The sequence below is a fragment of the Cydia pomonella genome, chromosome 17 (assembly GCF_033807575.1).
Source record: "Cydia pomonella isolate Wapato2018A chromosome 17, ilCydPomo1, whole genome shotgun sequence".
Classification (NCBI taxonomy): Eukaryota; Metazoa; Arthropoda; class Insecta; order Lepidoptera; family Tortricidae; genus Cydia; species Cydia pomonella.
Window position 1 is genome coordinate 18,372,838 of NC_084719.1, and position 23,686 is coordinate 18,396,523.

At 34.0% G+C, this 23,686-nt stretch overlaps 1 protein-coding gene across 1 annotated transcript in view; it reads right to left on the bottom strand.

Annotated features, from left to right (window-relative positions):
* Positions 1-6,257: 6,257 nt before the first annotated feature.
* The window catches only part of LOC133526870 (gonadotropin-releasing hormone receptor-like), a 74,880-nt gene continuing 57,451 nt past the window's right edge, over positions 6,258-23,686 (bottom strand). Inside the window, exons 4-6 of the mRNA XM_061863699.1 lie at positions 18,327-18,526; positions 13,485-13,609; positions 6,258-6,602 (exon numbers count right to left, since the gene is read on the bottom strand). Coding sequence (XP_061719683.1) covers positions 6,473-6,602; positions 13,485-13,609; positions 18,327-18,526 — 455 coding nt within the window. The 3' untranslated portion in view covers positions 6,258-6,472. The remainder of the gene's footprint in view (positions 6,603-13,484; positions 13,610-18,326; positions 18,527-23,686) is intronic.

Sequence of the window (23,686 nt, forward strand, 5' to 3'; positions counted from 1 at the left end):
GTTTATCGTATAAGGGTTTGATATCAATATATTGTATCATCCATTAATTTCACTGTAGTCGATTAGTTTCCTTTGTACCTACGTAATAAATGCTTTACTTATATGTAAAAAATAATTTGGGTTAAATGACTTGAGTGCTACAATAAGTCAAAAATATACCATAAGAAAATAAATATTACCAGGTTTTGACAACTAAACAAATTATTTAGACATCTGCTTTGACTTTTAAACCATTACAAAATAGCTCATAGGATTTTTTTGTTATGGTAAAAATATAAATAATTAACTAGGTACCTAGTAAAAAGGGCAAGCAAGTTCTAAAAGAACGCCTTAAATTCTTATGTATTTCCCGGCGATTTATATAACATATGCGAGCAAGGATTTCCATCGCTGAAGGCAGGCCCTCGACTTTGCATATGGACGTGGCCTGGTGCGGGATCTTTTGTGGGGTTAATACATTGACCTTACGGGCACTAAGAATGTTAGTTAGTTTTGTGCTAATTCTGTGATATCACTCACGAGCTAATCATGTAGTCTAACGCAAGTAGCGGCCAATCACGCGCGTGATGCGATCTTATCAACCAATCGCGTTGTGGCGTAAGACTGCACGATTCGTTTGCGTGACACCTCTGTACTGGCCACATTATGATTGCCCGTAAGGCCCGTCCTTAGATATATGTGGGTTAATAACTTCATTTACACTTTTAACCAATCTATCTAACGTATAGCTCGAAGTTCCTAAGTTTCTTTTTAATGTGTAGTTTATATGCATAGTAGGTTAACTTTAATAACTAAGTATAATGAAAACTTCTCTGTACTTCTAATGCAGTAGTCTAGATTTGAGATGAATTGAATAAGAGAAATGTAAACTTCCGATAAAATGTAATAAGCTACAACTATTTAATTATTTTTTTAAATCATGCTAATTAAACGGTGTAAAAATACGGTTCCGTCACGGACTGTTCAAACAAAATGCGGAATTTGTAGAACCCTATTAATTTAAGACTTAGGTTTAAGGAAAATTTGATAAATATTTTAATTACTCGTGATAAAAAAAGGAAAAACCTCATTGTTATCCGAAACTTCTTTGTTAAAACTTTTAATTTATGCTCGCTCTTTGTTTTTAAAAGATTTGTACCTTATCCCTATTTGAAGAACAAAAAGTAACCATAATGAATAATTTAACAAAAAATACTTTAAGCAGTTTATAAACCATTCATGAACCTTTGAACAAATTGCGCATTGTGTTCCTAAACTTTTTTTTCTCTTTACCACATAATTAATTTATTATGAGAAGTAACGACGGCCAATAGTATATACATCATTTAACTCTCATTATACGTGAGTTATAGAGAATTAACTTCACTTTGGAAGCGGTGGTGGCCGAGTGGATATGACGTCCGACTTTCAATCCGGAGGTCGTGGGTTCAAATCCTGGGTCGTACCAATGAGTTTTTCGGAACTTATGTACGAAATATCATTTGATATTGACCACTAGCTTTTCGGTGAAGGAAAACATCGTGAGGAAACCTGCATACATCTGCGAAGAAATTCAAAGGTGTATGTGAAGTCCCCAATCCGCATTGGGATAGCGTGGGGACTATAGCCCGAGCCCTCTCGCGCATGAGAGGAGGCCTGTGCCCAGCAGTGGGACGTATATAGGCTGAATTATTATTATTATATTATATATTGGGACATAAAACAACGTATTTTACATTTGAAATCTGCTATTAAAGCTTTAATATTTATTGTGTGTAAATTCATGCACCGCTTTCGTACATATTAGTGCGAGCGAGATGCATTACATGTTAATACAGTTACCAGCGCGTAATTATGGAATGATAAAGAAGCATATGGATAAATAATTAAATATTCACAAGGAAAATCTGTCATTTACATACTCCGGTCAATAAAAAATAGTTCTTGCCTCCGCCAAAAGGATGAACGAACAGAGACCCCTTATATTTTAACCAATTTTAATATTTAGCGTTAATTATTACTTATATTTACAGTTTTCTTATTCAGCATAAGATAAAAACAAGGGCTATCCGAATGTTTATTGCCATTTATATGTCGTTGTGAATGCTGCAATTGTATTTTCCTAGAAAGTACGAGTAAACTTGGCTAGACCTGTTTGCTCCAAGAAGCCCCGTATATTTCAAGTTGTTTCAGACATAGGTACAATATATGCACCTGTCACTGTACGTTGAACTTACGAAATAGCGACATTCCTTATACAATATTGCTTACACCGGCGGGGATTGAGCGGCGCGACGTTACCCCAGGAGCATCAGAAAACAGCATATTCACTTGATATATATTATAGCTTGGTATTTTAGGGCTAGACGCATATATTTTACAGTATAATTATATGGTGCTACTTTACAGCACTAGTGCGATAATTAAGCACATCGTGTAATTATGTCGAAAATTTAAACGGACATATATGTACTGTAAAATGTTGTACGATACACGAGCGAAAAGGTAATTCGCGAATAGTGTCGATTTAAGACACTCCCTTCGGTCGAGTTTTAATTTATCGCTACTTGTTGGGAAGTTCCTATTTTTCGCACTTGTATCATAATGTATTATTATTTACAAGGAAGTCGCACTGCACAAAAAATACTTTCAACGCATCTAGGTTAGTCTTTCTCATAACAATTCCAAAATTCAAATATAGATTAAATAATTTTCGACATATTTAGCGATGAGGCAGACATACATAATAAGGAACAGATTCTCACTAAAGGATTCTTTTTCACCTTTTTGGTTCTAAATCCTAAAAATGGCTTACACTTTTACAGTAAAATCTAATATTTTATTCTGAAGGTGTAAAAATGTACTCTGAAAGGCAAGCAACATTATTCAGCTTGTTGTTTCTTGATAATCAGATCACAGTTTTATTTCATTTACTCTGTATATATTATTATTACCGTACAGAAAATGGAGGACGAAATGGATTTAATTTACTTGACTTCAATAACATGCGATATCGTATGAAAGATTTTATTAACAATTAGAGAATATTATGTTCTACCTAAAGCTTCATTTTCGTTACTTATGTATCCGAGATCAAATCGAAGTATTCATGTTTACCAAGAATTCATTCAGTGATAATAGACATGTGTCAAGTTACAAGAAGAAAGTTACAAGAAATCAAACAAAAAATGAACTTGTAAACTGCTCAAGTAGACCTAATATTATGTAGTATGAAAATACCTACACATACGGATGCATATGTAGATGTGCACACACACATACAAAGCGAGTTACGAGTAGTTTCGGGTACAAAATAGAGATAGCGCTTCGAAATTAGTTTCCTTAAAATGCTTCAAGAGGGCTCTCTTTTCCTATATACTTACTTTACTCTTGGGTGTGAGTTGAAACGTGACTATATAGTATTTTTTCGATAGGTACTACTACGAGTAAGATCCTATGTCGCAGATCATGAAGGTTTTGTTAATGTAGATGATTTTTTGTCACGATGTTTTAGTTTTTTATTTTCTTTTTCTTATGTTTTTGTCATAACAAAAAATGGAGTATATAAAAAAAAAACCTTTACGATGGTGTGTCGCTTATTCTTATTGGTTCATTGGCCAGTGTCTTTACAAATCTGCCTACCCTCCTTTGTTCTGAACCTTCGGTGCGTGAAATAAACTCGTACTTGACCGATTTTAGGTTAAATTTGTACTTACATATTAGGTATCAATTATATACTTAAATAAATACAACTTGGATTTTAAATCTTTACTGGTCTTAAAACTTTTTTATATCACAATATTTTGTAGAAATATAGTTCGATTTTTATACGCGTTAAAATAACTGTCTGCCACTGTCTATTTGATGCTGACTGTACCTAGTACCTTCACAGTTCATCTACGACAACAATTAATAGATTACAACATTTTTTTAGGAAGGAATCAGGTTACATTATTAACATCATGAGATGTAGTTTCTACATAATATAATATTTATTTTTATGCTGCTTCACTTAAATGTACTTAACACTTAGTTTTTAAAAGCAATATTTACGCAAAATAATATTTTCTTAATATACAACATCCAGAGCATTTTTTAAAATTATTACATTTATTTCTTTGAGTTATGAGCCGTAGTATATAACAGTTTATTTCAAAGTTAAAGGTATTGAAAAACAAATTACTTTATTGTTTACAAATTAAATAAAAGCATAAAAATAGTCGATGTATATCGGAAGCATTTTCATAGTACATATTTACCAGTAATTCTGATTAATAATAATAACCGGTCATGAATTTGATCTGGATATTTTATGGGTATGATTTGTCAGTGTCAAAAGTGTCATTTCTTCAAACACAAACATCGATTTTGACACTGATAAAATACGCTACCTAGTAACGTGATCTATGACCCATCGTTAGGGATATAAATCAGGGTATAATTCACAAAGACGACGAAACTATTGACACTATTGTTTATTTAACTTACTGGTACAGTCAGCATCAATAGTAGCGGATGAAACAACGCGCCTAAAGTATCTGATATTCCGAAAAACTATTCCGAATATAGATAATTCTCTCATATTCACGTTCAAAAGTATATATTTTACAGTCTTAATTGTTCTATATTATATAGACCCATCACTTTTTGTTAAACTGTTATAAGCGGTGGTGGCCGAGTGGATATGACGTCCGACTTTCAATCCGGAGGTCGTGGGTTCAAATCCTGGCTCGTACCAATGAGTTTTTCGGAACTTATGTACGAAATATCATTTGATATTTACCACTAGCTTTTCGATGAAGGAAAACATCGTGAGGAAACCTGCATACATCTGCGAAGAAGTTCAAAGGTGTATGTGAAGTCCCCAATCCGCATTGGGCTAGCGTGGGGACTATAGCCCGAGCCCTCTCGCGCATGAGAGGAGGCGTGTGCCCAGCAGTGGGACGTATATAGGCTGAATTATATTATTATTGTTATAGAATGGTTGATACTTTTGAAGCGTTGTTTAATCCGCTACTTTTGATGTTGACCTTACGAACTTCTATGTTTACAATACAAATTTAATAAAGATTGAAACATCTTTCCTCAGACAGGTTAACACATGTATGTATATTCATTAATCAAAATTATCTAACTAACTGTAAGATACATCAAATAATAATAATAGGTCAAATAGGTCTAGATACGATACGGATCGGATATTTGTCAGTGTCCAAAGTGACGACCTAACCCGACCTAATTTGACGTATATAAAAGTACGAATCAGGCCGTATGTTTAAAACACAATGCAATATTTTACAAGCAATAAGTCTGTAATATAAACCAAGGACGTGGAAACTTTTCAAGAAATTCTTGTGAGACTGTCTAGCAAACAACTGAAGCAGTATTAAAAGTTCTCCTGTTTATTTCATTCTGAGCTTAGTTCACGAGTAATATGCATTTCTTAGGTTTTAATGAAGTCTCCTGGCATAAGCGTTTTAAACTGTGTTTATATTGACATGACGTACTACACTCTGGCAAAATGTATTTGAATTGTAGAACAGCACACGAATTTTGTGAAGTACCTAATAAAAATTAATCCAGGGATTCACTAGAGGATGATAACTGTATCCACCGCGACCAACCGTTGACACGTTTATCAAACTCATAGACGAATTCGAAAGTACACTGACATCAGAATGATATTTGAATCATGTTATTTAGTTATCGTGAGTCTCACCCGTCCCAACATGTACAGACACGTACGAGCAAACATTCGAACGTTCAGTGTATTTTCGAATCGGCCTGTCAAGCAATTTAAATTTCCATTATAATTGTACTAGCATTGCTGCAAGAAAATGTCAAATAACCACCCATTGTTATTAAAATTAGATTTTTCATTAATTTCTTCTTGATTCTTAAAGCGCTGGTAGACTAGCGGTAAGAGCGTTAGACTTGCAATCCGAAGGTCGCGAGTTCAATTCAAACCTCGGCTCGTACCAATAACTTTTTCGGAACTTACGTACGAAATATCATTTGATATTTTACCAGTCGCTTTTCGGTGAAGGAAAGCATCGCGAGGAAACCGGACTAATCCCAATACAGCTTAGTTTACCCTGTGGGTTGGAAGGTTATAGAATAGATAGCAGTCGCTTTCGTAAAAACGAATGCCTACGCCTTTTCTATTAGGATAGGATTAGTTGCCAAGCCGACTCCCATGAGCCGTGGCAAAAATGCCGGGACTATTCTTTTTGACTATTAGCTGCCACAATGCAGTGGGCAGAAATGATACACAGCAATGCTGTCATAATTAAAACATACCTTTATTCATCATAGGCTTTATAGTATACGTCATAATAATAACTTGAGAAAAGGAAAATAACAAAATATAGAATAGAATAGTATAGATTTAAATTAGAGTTGGTTCTAATTATAGCATTTACTGAACATACTCGTAGCATAGTTAAGTCGAATTTCTCTTTACAATTAGGTATTAATTACTGCCTCTACGTAGTTATAATAAGGTAACATTATTTCCGTTAGTGTATTTGCCTGAAGATCTTATAGACCTAATCGTAGTCAATCTCACGGATGATGTATTGTCCCCACGTCTGAGGAGAGACGCATGATGTCCACCAGAATCTCTGTAACAAAAGTTATGGTATGTAGGCATTCTACCTTTTGTTAATGCTAATTATGTAATTAAATCCAGTGATACTTTTCTTTAGTTCATTTATTTAGCATTAGAAATAAGGTATGCAATCATGATGTGTCTTTTTATTAAAAAACACATTAGAAAAATAAATCGCGGCAAATTTGGTACAATGATAAATAATACACGATTATACATATTCATAAGTAATATTTAAGGTGGTTCGACTAGGTTACCCAAAGCTTAAACCTCAGTAGATGGCGCCACAATTGCAAATTTTGAGTTTTAATTTTTTTGTGGAGTAGTCTTTGGTATTTCTATACTGTAAATTATGTTTAGCGCACTCTTTAAATAAATATTGAACTATTAAAACAAACATTGAACACTTCATTGTACAAAAACTACCCCTTAATGTCGACAGAATGTTTCTTGACTCTATTTCTAACTATCACTCACACATTCAAACAGTCGTACTGGGATCCTTGTAGTAGACAATTTGGCACAGCGTGAGTAGGCTTCAATAGCGTTGCGGTATGTACGTGGAAATACATGCAAGAGGATGTGGGTTCGAGACTCATTAATTTTTTTTTTGTTATCAGTATTATCAAGTACCTATTATTAATAAATTATTTTATGAGAAATATGAGCGTTTTTCCATAAAAATATTAAAAATCTGATTCTCACACATCATGATATTTTTGGGTTCTTCCAACTCAGAATCACTAGCATAATCAATCCTCGTGCTATAAAAACCCGAAAATTGTATTGAAATTTTGGTTTTACCCTGAAATTTCTTTCACACTAAAATGTGACGTAATGGTATGGATATTTTAGGATATCTTTTTTTAATGCTAGGGTGGAGAAGATTCTAAGTAGAATGAACCTAAGAAAGTCCAAATTTGTAAGTCAGATTTTCCGGTATTTTTTTCAAAAAAAAACGCTGTTTTCCCTTACTGCCCAGCCTTTAAAAAAGTAGGTACTATTTTACAGTAGAATTAAAACCTTTCTTTACGATACATTTAATTAAATTACAGTGAGTTACAAAATTGCATGGCCTTCTTTTTATAACCATTATAAAAAGAAATGAGATATTTACCATGTTTGTTTATATTATTGATTTCCCGATATTTTGACACAACTAGAAGTTTCACACAATGCCTAGGGATAGAAAATTATTTATTTATTTTATTTATTGTCAATTTCATTCAACGGATCACATCATATCCAATTTATGTGTTTATGTATTGCATTGTTTTCTACCTAGTTGGTTATTAAATTCTGTTACTGCAATAATCTTTATCTACATAAAATATACCAACGAAAGTTTAATAAAGTATATATTATAAAATAATAAGTAAAATGAAGTACACAAAATCAGGAATCACATATGACAATATCATTCAAAATCGCCTCCTCTGGCTTTGACACAGGCCCTGAAACGACGAGGCCAGTCATCAATAGCGGCACGCACGATTGTCATGTCTAATTCCGTCACTGTCTTAACTATGGCCCGCTTGAGGGAGTTAAGATTTGTGTGGGGTTTAGCACAGGCTTTCTCCTCAATAACCTGCTATATGGCATAATCCAGGGGGTTAAGGTCCGGGCTGGAGGACGGCCAGTCTTCGTGGGCAATAAAGTCAATTTTGTTCCTTCGAAACCAGGCTTGAGTTGTTTTTGCCTTATGTGCAGGAGCTGAGTCTTGTTCAAAGATCCATGGCTGGTTTTGCAATAGGGTGTGGCTTAAGGGCTTCACTATTGGTTCGAGAACGGTTTCCAGTTTCCGGTTTTCACACCTTTTTCACAGAAATGTAATGTAAATATTGAATTTAAAATATCTTTTGGCACACGTCACGTGACCAAACTCGAAACGTCATTGAAGATTCTGATGACGTCACAACTCTCGGATTGTCACTGTTGACGGTTAGGCGATTAACAACAAATGACAAATATCAGTTGACAGTTCGTATCTTCTACGTGTGTGTGTAGTTATGTGTCAAACCATAAACTGTGACGTCACACAATTTTCAAAGAGCGTTTTGGGCGCGAAAGCATCTGTCAAAATATATTTTGTTAATTTAACATATTTAAAGCCGTTTTTAGTATAAAAGCTGAATTTTAAGGCAACTTTTAGTTAATATAGAAAGTAATACAAGCGTTTCAAAAAATTGGAATACGATTCTCTTTTAGGCCCCAATTCATTATAGATACGACGACATAAGCGTTATGTGTGGTATATAATTATAGCTCACAAATCCACCACATTATGCCATTTTTTATTTTTTCGGTAGCATTTGTTTTAACGGGAATAAAGAGGTTGCAAATCGAGTAACAGAACTTCAGAACAGATATCATTTGATATTTACCAGTCGCTTTTCGGTGAAGGAAAACATCGTGAGGAAACTGGACTAATCCCAACAAGGCTTAGTTTTACCCTCTGGGTTGGAAGGTCAGATGGCAGTGGCTTTCGTAAAAACTAGTGCCTACGCCAAATCTTGGGATTAGTTGTCAAAGCGGACCCCAGGCTCCATTCAGCCGTGGCAATATGCTGGGACAACGCTAGGAAGAAAGAAAGAAATCGAGTAACAGAACTTAGTAACCAACTAGGTATAATAGTTATGATGTAAATGTCCATATCATGTTGGAGTCATATATTAGCCAACTAATTATTCAAGATCAATACACTTAGCTCCCTTAGGTATTCGCCTAAGTACAATCTCGGGCAAAATTGAGTTTTATAAAAATGAACTAGTTTCTAGGTCATATTTTCTATGAATTGGTCATTTTTAGGGTTCCGTAGCCAAATGGCAAAAAACGGAACCCTTATAGATTCGTCATGTCCGTCTGTCTGTCCGATTCTGTCACAGCCACTTTTTTCCGAAACTATAAGAGCTGTACTGTTCAAACTTGGTAAGTAGATGTAGTCTATGAACCGCATTAGGATGTTTACACAAAAATAGAAAAAAAACAATAAATTTTGGGGGTTCCCCATACTTAGAACTGAAACTCAAAAAATCTTTTTTCATCAAACCCATACGTGTGGGGTATCTATGGATAGGTCTTCAAAAATGATATTGAGGTTTCTAATATCATTTTTTTCTAAAATGAATAGTTTGCGCGAGAGACACTTCCAAAGTGGTAAAATGTGTGTCCCCCCCCCGTAACTTCTAAAATAACAGAATGAAAAATCTAAAAAAAATATATGATATACATTGCCATGTAAACTTCCACCGAAAATTGGTTTGAACGAGATCTAGTAAGTAGTTTTTTTTTAATACGTCATGAAATTTAAAAAAAATTTTTTTTTTCATCATACCCATACGTGTGGGGTATCTATGGATAGGTCTTCAAAAATGATATTAATGTTTCTAATATCATTTTTTTCGAAACTGAATAGTTTGCGCGAGAGAACCTTCCAAAGTGAAAAAAAGTGTGTCCCCCCCCCCTGTAACTTCTAAAATAACAGAATGAAAAATCTAAAAAAAATATATGATATACATTGCCATGTAAACTTCCACCGAAAATTGGTTTGAACGAGATCTAGTAAGTAGTTTTTTTTTTAATACGTCATGAAATTAAAAAAAATTTTTTTTTTTCATCATACCCATACGTGTGGGGTATCTATGGATAGGTCTTCAAAAATGATATTAATGTTTCTAATATCATTTTTTTCTAAACTGAATAGTTTGCGCGAGAGAACCTTCCAAAGTGAAAAAAAGTGTGTCCCCCCCCCTGTAACTTCTAAAATAACAGAATGAAAAATCTAAAAAAAATATATGATATACATTACCATGCAAACTTCCACCGAAAATTGTTTTGAACGAGATCTAGTGAGTAGTTTTTTTTTTAATACGTCATAAAATTTTAAAAAAAATTTTTTCATCAAACATATACGTGTAAGGTATCTATGGATAGGTCTTCAAAAATGATAGTTAGGTTCCTAATATCATTTTTTTCTAAACTGAATAGTTTGCGCGAGAGACACTTCCAAAGTGGTAAAATGTGTGTCCAAAGTGGTAAAATGTTGAACAAGATCTAGTAAGAAGATTTTTTTTTAATACGTCTTAAATTGTACGGAACCCTTCATGCGCGAGTCCGACTCGCACTTGGCCGCTTTTGTAGACTCCAATTACAGTTACACTTTTCCTGGTTTTTCGCGGACCAGAATATCGATGATTTTTGTAACTTGATTTAGACGTCGCTATCATTTTCAATCCAAAAACACATAAAATCACAATTCAGAACATGCGGCAGCGTTGTTTTCTATCAAGTACGTCAAGCACCAGGGCGGCTACCGGGAAAATCGAAATTCGTCAATTTCGGGCATTTTTCTCTGTCACTCTAATTACGTCTTAGTGAGAGTAAAAGAGAAAGATTCCCGCAATTTGCGAATTTAGGTTTTCGCGGTAGGCCCCCAGGTCCTGTCAAGTTTCAGCAGTGTTGCCAGGCGAGCGGAAGAGAATTATCGTACTTGAGTGTCAATATTATTGTACAGTTGAAAAAAATATCGTAGGCCAATCAAAAAGGCAGCCCCTAAAAATGTCTAGCAAAATAAGCTTAAATTTCCAATTAATAATAAAAAAAGACAATTTTCGTCTGAATTGCGCAAAAAAATCTGTTTATGTTTGTGTATTTTTGGGATAGACTCAAACGGTATACAGGAAATTGAGACATTTTAAACTTCAAACTTACACCAAGGAGCCGAACACCCAAAATATACTAATTTTAGCCTATTTCTGAGAGAGTGTCATATTTCGCTTCAAATTACTAGACTTTTAAGGTGGCATCATCCAAGGGCTGAAATTATAGTACTTTAGTGTACGATAATGCTCCTTGGAACATTATGTCATACCGGGGCCCAAATTATCGTACATGTACGACAATTATCGTACGCCTGGTCACACTGAGTGTCAGTGTCGACAGAGTCAGCTAAAAACGCGTCAAACATCGCAACGTCGCGCCGATAGCCGTCCGAAGCATGGAGTGGCAACGCCGCAATGTATTTGTACACGACATTTGTCACACACACATGAGTAAAATTTATAAAAATATAACGTTGATTATTGCATGATTTCTGTATGAAACAAAGTTTTTCTATTAATTTAGCGCAAATGAATATTCGAAAGTAGATAGATGCGCAACTATTTATGTAATAATATTGTGTAATTAATTAATTAATAGCGATTGTTTATTGTATGAAAATCGAACCACCTTAAAGTAATTTTTAAAAAGCGTTTTCAATAACTTCCAATGAAAGGACACGTCAAGATTGTTTACCTTTTTTTCTAATGCTACAAAAACGAAGCCATCACTGATGTCGCTTATTTTGGGAACTCATCTTTCAAAGAACTAGCCATCCAGGCCAATTCAAACGTACTCTGATATCAGAATAACATCTTATTCATTTGGTTATCGTATATTTTGCTTGTATTTGTCCGTGTCGTTCTGCCTTTTCTCTGAAGTTTTATTGACCGAATTTCACTTTTCACAGATAATTAATACGATAACTAGAGAGCCAATTAGACAAAGATAAGATATGTGCGACGACGAGCGAAGGGAAGAGGAGCGTGTTAGGTGAATTACGGCCTAACAGCGTCAGAATAGACTTTTTTTGCATCGAACGATGTTAGATTACAAAAATGAACATTTTACGTTTCGTATTAGGCTTATAAAGTAATTCTGCTACCTAAAACATTGCGTTTTAAAAAGTGTCTTTGTAGTATAGTATTGTCCGTACATGTATCGGCGCGTCGATACATGTTGTAACTACATAACATGTCTCAAATATAGATAATTCTGATGTGTAATACATCTTGACATAAGCTCCCTTGTTGATTGGTCTATTTATTACGCAAATGGAAGTGACACCTTCGCGGGTATTCGCAGGAAGACGAAAGGTCCCAAAGGCAGCCTTTAATTTGCTAAGACTCATCACAACTCCTATCACGAGCATTACTAGAAATTGGATTGTTTTTACGGAAAGAAAAAAAAAACTAAATCATCTTTGTCGGTCTTACGAAAAACAGATATTTACAAATTGTTTTCCAGACGAAAAGGCAATATAGGGAATTCAGAACAACAACAAAAAATAAACTGGATTGTCTTTCCGTGCCCTTTGAATTATTTCACCTTATTACCTTAACATAAATGTGTTAAAAAGTATTTGCATTGTCAATGAGATTAGCTTATATTTCTGTAAGCAACGAAGTTAAATTTCAGTATTCTATAACTTATAGGCATTTATTATATAAGTACCATTTTTCTTACACATGCACCACTCGTAAAACATTCTTGAATTCATTACGCAATAAAATTACATAGTTTTAAGGGAAAAGTAGGCAAGCATGGTCACTACTATATTCTCGCGTCGATTGATGGTCCATATAAAATGAACTGTCCTGGCAAGGTCGCCATGTGGAGCGGGAAGTAGGGCAGCAAGTAAACAACACGAATACTGCGTAAATACATTTATTCAGAAAAGCTCTTTAGAAACATGCACAAAATGTAACTCCTCCCACAGGGTCTATTATTCGAAGCGAGAGGTATAAACTAAACCCCTGTTTAGTCAAGCCTAGCTAAGGTGACAGTCGTTTGCGCCACGAAAACGCTTCGTGGTTCGCTATCACTCTTACATATTAGTGCGACAGGGACGGTTGCCTTTCGTTCGCTACGGCACGTAAATGATTGGCACGTTGGGTACGTATCCAGTACAGATAATTATGATGGTCGTGTTTGTCTACATAACAGCGTGATAATGACACGGGTTGTCTCTTTCAATCATAAGGCGTTAAAAATGCCACTTATTTTTTCACGTGTATAAAGCCATCCATAAACTTGTCAATTGTAAGGATCATTAAACGAGTATTTAACAAGGTACCTGTCACTATGTCTGTGTGAGGGCTTCTTCCGGGGCCACAGATGGAAGGCGCCATATATAACCGGATTCACCAGGCTATTCGACATCCCGAAAAAGAAAATTCCACTTAGAAGGTCCTCGCCTAGCTGTAACAAAAACATTTAATTGCTTGAATGACTGATATTATATATGTTGTTGATTTCTAATACATTTGAAACGGCTTGTGAATATTTTCTCAATTTATTTACTCTTATCTAGTTCGGCTCTAAACAAACTATACTATCTTCGCTTAGCACGTTCATACTGGAAAACTAACTTCCAAATAAAGAAAATTTATCACCTATCATAACTACCTTACATGTGCGATAGGAGAGAGATCAAAATGATACTCTAAATACCTGTGATGTTATCGATGAAAAAAACATTGAGGCCAATTCGAACTTACATTTTGATGTAAAACTGATGGCATTTGAGTGTGCGCTTCGCTCGTACTTGTTCGGACATGTATTGACGCGAGCGAGACGCACGGGCAAATGATAGATAGATACATTCTTTATTCATACCCACAACATACATGGCATTAGCATCAAAACAAACAAAAAAGAAAAGTGTAAAATAAAAACATGAAACAACTTAATTTAATAAAAACATTTTTTTTTAATTAATACGTCATGTGTCGTGGCACAGAAAAGGCGCTGACTCAGCATAATGATGCAGCAAGCCACATCGCTGGTATTCTGCCAGTACCTTACACAAAAATGGGCAACGCTTTTTAAACACCTAAGTTGGTACAAGAAATAAAGAAAAACTACTGTGCAATTTGTGTGCACTTTATAAGTATTATGTGAGTGAGTGTATACATATATATGCGTGTGTGCGTGTTTTTCTATCTTATGAACTTTTGGTAAATTGTAATGAAGATAAAAAGATAAAAACGCCGTTGGCAAAGTATTTAGTTATAGGAGGATGAAGCGAAAAGGAGTTTAAGGCTTACATTGTTGTTTCTGTTGATTAAGAAGTTGAAGTCGATATTTTACTTTAAAAATCGCTTTTCTATTTGATTGACGAATTGGAGGTGGTATATTATTCCAACATTTTGTTACGCGGTACCGAAAACTGCCTCTAAAACCGGCAGACCGGTGCTGGAGGACCTGTAATACTATCGCTCGGGAGGCTCTCATTTGGTGATGAATGCTACTTTTTCCAAACCTTAGGAGTTTCTTATAGAGATAAGACGGCTGCTTAGATTGAATAGTATCAAAGAGCAGGCAAGCGAACATGAGTTCTTGGCGAGCGGCCATTTTTAACATACCCGCATTGTTTAAAAAAGGCGTGACATGAGTACGAGGAGGGATTTTAAAACAAAATCTGGCACAAGAATTCTGCACTCTTTGAATGATAACAAAGTGACATCATTTAGAAATCATAATGTAACATTAAATTGGCCTCTTTGTTGTCAATGGTCGTTAAAGGCCTGTGCACACCGGGTGCGTGTGCGTAGGCGTGCACGCGAGCGTTGTAATATACAGATCCTTATGAGAGATGGCACACCATTTGCAAGACGTGTGCATGCGCGACTCAAAGATTTTAGCAGACGCGCACGTGTATGTCTACGCCCACGCAGCCGGCATGCTCTGGCCTTAGTCGCCCGGCGTAGCTGAGCATTTATATAGGCAACAAGACAAGTGTGGCATTGACATAATACACTTATATGCATTCGAGCGAGATGTATAGAAATAAAGTTACGTTCTCGATAGCGTATATGTCAGTTTTGACACTGTCAGTGACTCATGGTACGGGTAATTAAGGTCCATCTAATAGAAAACATCACTTTATACCGTATCGCCTTTGAATTATAACACGGAAATATTTTGCTAATTAGGATGCTTAAGGAAGCCTTCATTAAGACCGGAGGTGGACGAATACTCTAAAAGATTTTTCCTTGAAGACGGTTTGTCTTATATTTTTGTAAGTAAAATAACTTCGACAAACAAATCAAGTTTCCATGCTTAATTTATTCTTATACCATTGATGGGAATACATTAAAGTGTAACTTCTCATATACCTACGATCAAAGAAAATTTGAAATAGAGGTGGAATGTCAAAGAAAATTTTGTAGCCACAGTAAGTTTACTGCCATCTTTAGAGACATGATTAAAACTATTAACTTTAAAGTGAAAGATAAGGATCAAAGTCAAATGGCGTTATCAAAGTTTTAATCATGTGTCGAAAGATGACAGTAAATTTACTGTGATGGTTACAAAGTTTTCTTTGACAATCCACCTGTATTTAGAAATCCTCTTTGCTACGATGTAAGGTTATGTGAATATGATCTTAACCATTAGAGTGTCTGATCTGAGTGATCTAACCCTTTAATGTTTTACTAAAAGGAAAAGCGTCTATTTCTTAACTCCATCCTGTTGCTCTAATTGTTGACCACTCATGACAGAATGCATCCGAGTCAACCTTTTTTGGTCGGTACGTATAATATCTATTTATTCGTTGGTATATTAAATATAAATAATTATACCATATAATTATGCGCGGCAATAATTGGCCTTTTTTTCGTGGTAAATTGTAGAATTTTAATACACTTTGCTTATATTAATTAAGTTTAATTTTAATTTGTTTCAATAAAATAAATTCTTCTGAATACTTTCACAAGCTACCTATCAGCCTTGTGTTAACTGGTTTGTCACTTAACGAGATCAAACAAGGAACCCGGAAAGCCCCGGAACTCTAATTAATTGAGTACTTTGATACAAAATCCTCTAAATCTTCTTAAAGCGACTTTAAAATTTAATTAATCATAATCTGACATAAGACGCGTAGTATTTTTAAATTTTTTGAGTAAATATTACCGGAGTTTTAAGTATGATTGATTTATTCACGACATCAACATTTGTTTTAGATTCCTACTATTCAGCGCAAAATAATCAATGAAAAAAAATCATAACTGTAGCTGATAACAAAAAAAAATACATTAAGAAAGTAAACGAGGGGTGTAAATCAATTAATTCATTAAGGTTTTACGCATTTGATTTATTTTTATTCGTTCCATTTTATTGTGTTCTAATTTGTGTCAAGCGCTTCGCACACTTTACTTTAGAAGAGGATTCGTCGATTCTCTTTCTCAAATACGGAGTATATTTAGAAACTCTCAGTCATTCTGATTAATTTGCGCTCAAAATAATTCACAAGGTTGCCAATTTTTGAAAAATTATTTCTTGATTTTCCAGGATCCTGTTCAGTAAGTCCTGTTAGTAATAAATAGGAAAATAAGTTGACTAGGTATACCTAAATAAAATAAAATGACCGATCTGGCCTAGTGGGTAGTGACCCTGCATATGAAGCCGATGGTCCTAGGCTCGAATTCCGGTAAGAATATGGATTTGTGTATATCAGATATTTCTTCCTGAGTAATGGACATTTTCTTATCTATAGTAATGGATATATTGTATTTATGTATTTATAGATTGTTATACCCACAACACAAGCCTTTTTGAGCTTACCGTGGGACTTAGTCAATTTGTATAAGAATGCCACTGTTTTTTTTGTCCATATTTAATACCTATTCATTTCTTATTATAGTCATACGTTTTTTTTATTACTTGCTTTCTACGGTACCTACTCAACGGTTTAAGATAAAATAGAAGCTAACATTATAATCACCGATCTCGAACAAAATAGTTAACATCATAAAATTCCGTTATTACTAAATGTTTATTCCTGACCGATAATGCACAGCGCTGTTTAAGATAGAACTTTAGAATTGTAAAGAGATTGCTCATGAAGTTTTTTAATTCGACCTCCAAGTAGGTAGGTAAAAATTATGTTGAAAGATTGATTAAACTGCGTCTACGCAGACGAAACTGCCTGCCTTAATACATTTGAATTACTAATACTCGCACAGTCATGTACCTTATCATTTACGGTTTTGAATTGAATTGAATTGAAAACATTTATTTCATGTAACTGTGACACATACATTTTGTTAGTAAAAAACAGTTTCAAAAGGGTTAGTACCTAAGCCTAAAAATTTATTTTAAGCCTAAAGTTTTAATTTTTTTTTTTTCGTTGATGTGAATCAATCGGTCCTCGCTAGAGATACAGGCGGCCGGTTGCTATTTGTTTGTTAAAAGTTATATTGTTGTGTTTTGTGATGACTTATTATTGTTTTGTTGGGTCGGGTCTCCGCAACGATACGAGTGGCCTTGGCCCAAGTTTTCAACCACTCGCCGTGATTGGCGGTTTTAATGCTGCAAGTGATTTTATTATGTTTTATTTAAAAAAATAGAGTATCTATTAAGTATATACTTTGTGTACTTAATACATTAATTTAGTGTTTCTTCTGTTTCGGTTATCTGTTTTACATTGTATGTTTCATTTTCCCGGTATTTTCCCCACATAGTCTCGTGGACACATCTGGCATACGCATATCTAGAACAATATTTAATTAAATGGCCAGCAATGGATTGTTTTGTGACGTTGTCACATGGATGAGCGCCATTATTCTTTATGTGAAATCGTTTAAGATAGACTCTATTATAGCCATGGCCTGTCATTATCTGCGGTAATTGGAAGGTTTACAATTTTCTACAAACTAAATATTTTTTAAAGTAAGGTGGGGTAAGACTAACATAGTTTATTTTGCTCGGCGCAAGACAAACAGTATTCCATACAAGTGTTTGTTTTGTCCCGGTGATAGTCTTACCCTACCTTACCTTACTTGTTTGTAGATCTCCCAGCGTTTATTGTCTTAAATATCCAATAAACTACAGTTATTATAGTTACTATTTATATCAACACGAGTGTTCAATACATATAAAATCTTTAAAATAACTTATTTGTCTTATTACTTACATTCTTGTCGGGATCAAGAAATGTGAATATAATCATCATGACGTAATACGGCGTCCACCATATCAGAAACGCCGCCACAATGACGACGGACATCCGCAAAGATTTCATCTTGGCTCGGTTGATGAGTCTCCGTCTATTCATGTCTGGTGTTAGGTACTTTTCGTGTCTTATCACTTCCGGTTTGAAAACTTTTTCGCTTTCTGAAACAAGATAAGTTAAAATCCAATTAATATGTTTCAATGTCACTATCCGTTAAGTTATTATTTGGAAACTTGTAAGTTACAACTTTAGTCTTACTGTAACATGAACAGATAACGCATCAAATTTTGTATTTTCTTACACGTTTTGAAACAAAAAAATATTTTCTCTAAGATGGAATCGTTTGACATAAAAAATGATATTCATGTCGCTGATTAAAAAGTTAGGTCTCCTAAGAACAATTATAATAGTCGCACGTACGCTGGATCTAATAGCTGCCTCATTGGCCTATACTAGAAATCCCCTCTGTATAACAATTTCAATACATTTTGCTTGGTGCAAGCGTCAAATCAAATCAATATAAAAAAAATGAGTTTTTAAAATTAGTGCTGCTGATACCTGGATATCATGTCAAATTTGTGTCAAAACAAACAAAATAAATGGATGTCGATGCATGAACAAGACTCACTAACGTACAGAACACATTTATGGGTTATTGTTTTCCATTGATAAGATGTAAGGTTTCAGCTAATTATACAGCACCGAAATGGATAACAAACGGTCTTAGAATAAGTTGTAAGAGAAAACGAAGCCTACGTTTCAAATACTATACACATAAAACGTTACAAAATAGACGAACAATACAAGACATACTCTAGTGTTCTACATAATTGTATAAATAGGGCTCAAAGACTATACAACCATAAAGTTATACGGAACTCAGCAAGTAAAAGTAAGGCGTGTTGGAATATCATTAAGGACACACCTGATACTTACGCACCGGAAAATTCATTTATTAATCAAATAAATAAAGACGGCAACATTATTGAGAATCCTGACAAAATAGCAAACGAATTTAATAATTATCTCATAGAGCTTACGAAAACTGATGAAATGACAGCCTTAAGGAACACAAATACCAAATGCTTAGCCCCCACCATATTCCTTACTCCTGTAAGCTGCAGTGAAGTAAGTAATATAATTCGGTCAATGAAAAACACGAACTCTACGGGGTATGATGGAATAACAACCAGGATTTTAAAAGCATGCATTGAGGAACTAGTTCCTGTTTTGACCCATTTAGTGACTGTTTCTTTTGAGTTGGGAAAATTTCCAGACGCTCTAAAAGTTTCCGTAGTAGTGCCGTTATTTAAAAAGGGAGATAAAACTCTTATGAGTAATTACAGGCCAATAACACTGATACCGATCATTTCGAAGTTATTTGAAAAGGCAATTCACAATAGGATTATGTCTTTCGTAGGAAAGTATAAAATATTAAAAACTGAACAGAATGGGTTTCAAAAAAATAAATGCACTACGCTTGCTGCATTTAACTTAATTAATAATGTGACTAGAAATATAGATAATAATACGCCCACTGCTGTTATATTTTTTGACATGACAAAAGCCTTTGATTTCGTATCTCATAAAGTTTTAATTCAAAAGCTCCATAATTATGGAATAAGGGGTCCAGCATTGGGTTGGATTACATCCTACCTAACACACAGACAGCAATGTGTCGAAATCAAGGGCTATAATGCATCAACGTTAACTCATCATAGGTCCTCGTATCTAGTGAACACGGTAGGAGTGCCGCAAGGCAGTGTACTTGGGCTGCTACTTTTTTTGTTGTATATTAATGATTTACCTGACATAATGACACATAAATGTACGCTGTTTGCGGATGACTTATCGATAATAGTGACGTATAATAATAGTAGACATTATAATGATGATATAAATAACGCAATTAAATTAGTTATAGAATGGCTGACATTAAATAATTTGACAATTAATCTTGAAAAAACTCAAATTGTACAGTTTTGCAATGTAAGAAGTAGAACCATGACATTAGATGTACGCTATAGTAACACGAAAATCAGAGAAGTTGATAATGTAAATTTTTTAGGACTAATGTTAGATAAGAATTGTAATTGGAAGAACCATGTTGATGTAGTGTGTAGCAAACTTATGACCTTTGTATATGTGTTAAGGCGCCTTCGTAAGATTTCCGATTTAGACACAATTTTTATGGCTTATCACGGTTATGTCGAATCAACCTTAAGATATGGTATAGTTCTTTGGGGCAATTCTACAGACATCGATAGGACATTTATAGCCCAAAAGAAATGCTTAAGGACAATATGTGGTATCCCTACACGAGAATCATGTAAACCTTTATTTGAGAAATATGCAATTCTGACGCTGCCATGTTTATATATGTTTGAAGCAGCCGTGTTTGTAAAAAAGCATCCAGAAATGTTTAAGAAAGCTTCAGCGATATATCCAAGGAGTACGAGAAATCAGGACAGACTCGTGCTAGACATAGTTCCTAATAGTGCCCTTTTTATGAAAAATAGTTACCACATGTGCATCAAAATTTTTAACTCAATTCCAGACAAATTCAAATTTCTCCCTTTACATTTATTTAAAAGACAGCTTTATCAATGGCTCAAGGAACAAATGTTTTATTCGACGAGTGACCTCTTCGACAGGAACACATAATATATGTTACGAGCTTACGAGTACGTATACTTTAAGTTTAGTTTTAGTGCTTAATCTTAGTCTAGTTGTAAGATTACTTTGCATGCTATTGTGTAGCAAAATATGTTTTTGTACTAGAATTTTTACTTACCACCACCATTGTACCATATTTTATGCGAATAAAGGACTTTTACTTTTACTTTACTTTGGGGAAGAATGAGAAAAGCATAATGTTACCTGCATTCGCGCAATGGAGATTTCAATAAATTTGTTATCTTTATTGGCAGCCTGAACAATTGTATCGTAATACATTGTTAATTAATGACTTAGCAAATTTGGGAACGGAAAGCTCCCAATTAACAAGAAATAAGGGACAAGATCTATTCAGGTTGAGAACTTCAATAGGTACCATGATTGAAGGAGTGAAGTGAAGTGAAGGAGATTAAGGATGTACTTATAGAGCAAACTCATATTTATACCGAAGTCCAATAGAAAAAGCAATTATTGTAAACAAATATGACAGCTCTTGTTGACCCATCTAACCTAAAATTTTTATGGAGGTTGATTTCACAGAAATATTATTAACTAACATACCTATATTTTAATAATAAAAATATACAAATTAAACATTTAAGAGTATAAATTGTTGATAAGATCATGATTGTCATCAAACAGTGCGTGATTACGAATTATTGAAGTCAAACTGGTTTACATTAATTGCAAATTCTATAGGGCTCCACTTTATTAATGGCCTAGATAGCAGTGTTGGGCATAATTCAATTAATTTGTAATTGCATTTAGCATTAAATTACTTGTAATGCATTACGCTCGTAATTGAATTAAATTTAATTTGAATTACCTGGTAACTTTTAATTGAAATTACATCAATCCGTAATTGTATTACGCAATTACGTTGTGTAAACTATTTATTACTTACACAAACGGGATCAAATTTACCCACGTGGAATGGTTAAGGAAAATATTCAGTCTAGTTTAAAACATTTATTGGACAAAAATATTACCAAAATACAAATTAAATTACTAATAAGCATTTAAAGGAAGTACTTAGGTATAAGTATTTTTTTATTCTTACATTTTCTTAGTAATATGATTTTAACTAGTTTAGCTGTAAATCTTCAAATGGTAATATAATCATATCCGGGAGGTACAGTCAACTGCAAAAGTGTACATATATGTGTCAGTCCTAAACAAAAGGGACCTTGTAGCGGAAATTTAGTTATCTAAGGGATATAAATCTAGAAACATATACCTAACTATTAATACAAGAATCAACCCACCTAAAAATACCGCCATAAGATCCCTTTTGTTTTGGACTGACACAAATAGCATTAGAAGTTGAATGTAAGAACTAAAACACGTAAAAAAAAACTTACACAAGTATGAAAAAAAAATTGTTGAAATTTTTGAGGAAAAGTTCCTTAAAATTCCTTAAAAAAAATGGGTTGCAAAATTTGGCCTTAACATATTAAATTAGAACACAAACCCACAAACAAGTATAGCATGTTTATTTACTAAGTGAGTGTAATTTGTAATGTATGAAGTAATGCATTACGAATTAAAATTACAAAACGTAATTTATATTGCAGTGAAATTTTAATGCAATTACAAATTACGTTTCTGTAACTACAATTTATAATTCAAATTACATTTTGTAATTGCAATTCATAATTCGCAATGCAATTACTTTTTGCCCAACACTGCTAGAGAGGGGCAATTATTATTGAAAAATGTGACATTAATTTGATATTGAAATAATATTATTCTTAGTATGTCTCACGATCTATCGCTTCTGTGTATAAATAATCGCGATGAATATATCGACAGCAAACAGGTAAGAACTTTTTAAAGACATAAATCTCGCTCATAAAAAAAATTTAGAGAATATGTATTCGATTCTATTCGATCTGTGATGTCATTACATTTTATATTTAAATAGATCGTATAATAGCTATTCACATAAACGCAATATTTCAGCGTCACATTTTTTTTGTTTTTCATACTTCACGAAGGCTTCAACTCAAGCGTGACGTCATTAAGTACCACTTTGTATGTGTCGTTTCGTGCGCAGAGTACGATTGTCAGATTTTTACTTTCATTTCTGACTTTTGTATTGCTTTGATGTAATGGGGTATCCCTTATAGGCATTTGATCCTCAACATAAACCAGATTGATCGACAGATCGACGTACACATTTTACAGTATGCCATAAACTCGGGAAACATCAGCCCTTACAGGGGTAATGTTACCCACCCATAAAAACGTATTATTTTAAATTGAAAATTAATTGTAAATGAAAACATGTGATAAATTCGCTTTTGGGAATCTTTGCTTGTCGTTAAAATAATTTATTATAACAATAAAATGGGTTTAAATCGATGGCCAATTTTACCCCTAGGGCTAATTAAGACCGAATTTATGTGCCTTATTCGTTCACGTATTTTCTGTAGGCATCGCAAAGTTAAAAGAATATAATGTTATTTTTTAAGCTGCACTCGTACAGACAGGAAACAGTTATTCAGTACTCAAATAACATTAACAAGATATATATTGTACCAGAGTCAGTAACTTGTATGACATTGTTCACAGAAATTACATTTAGCTAAAATGTGTTTGACCTATAATTATACAACAAAACTACTTATATAAAATTACGCAGC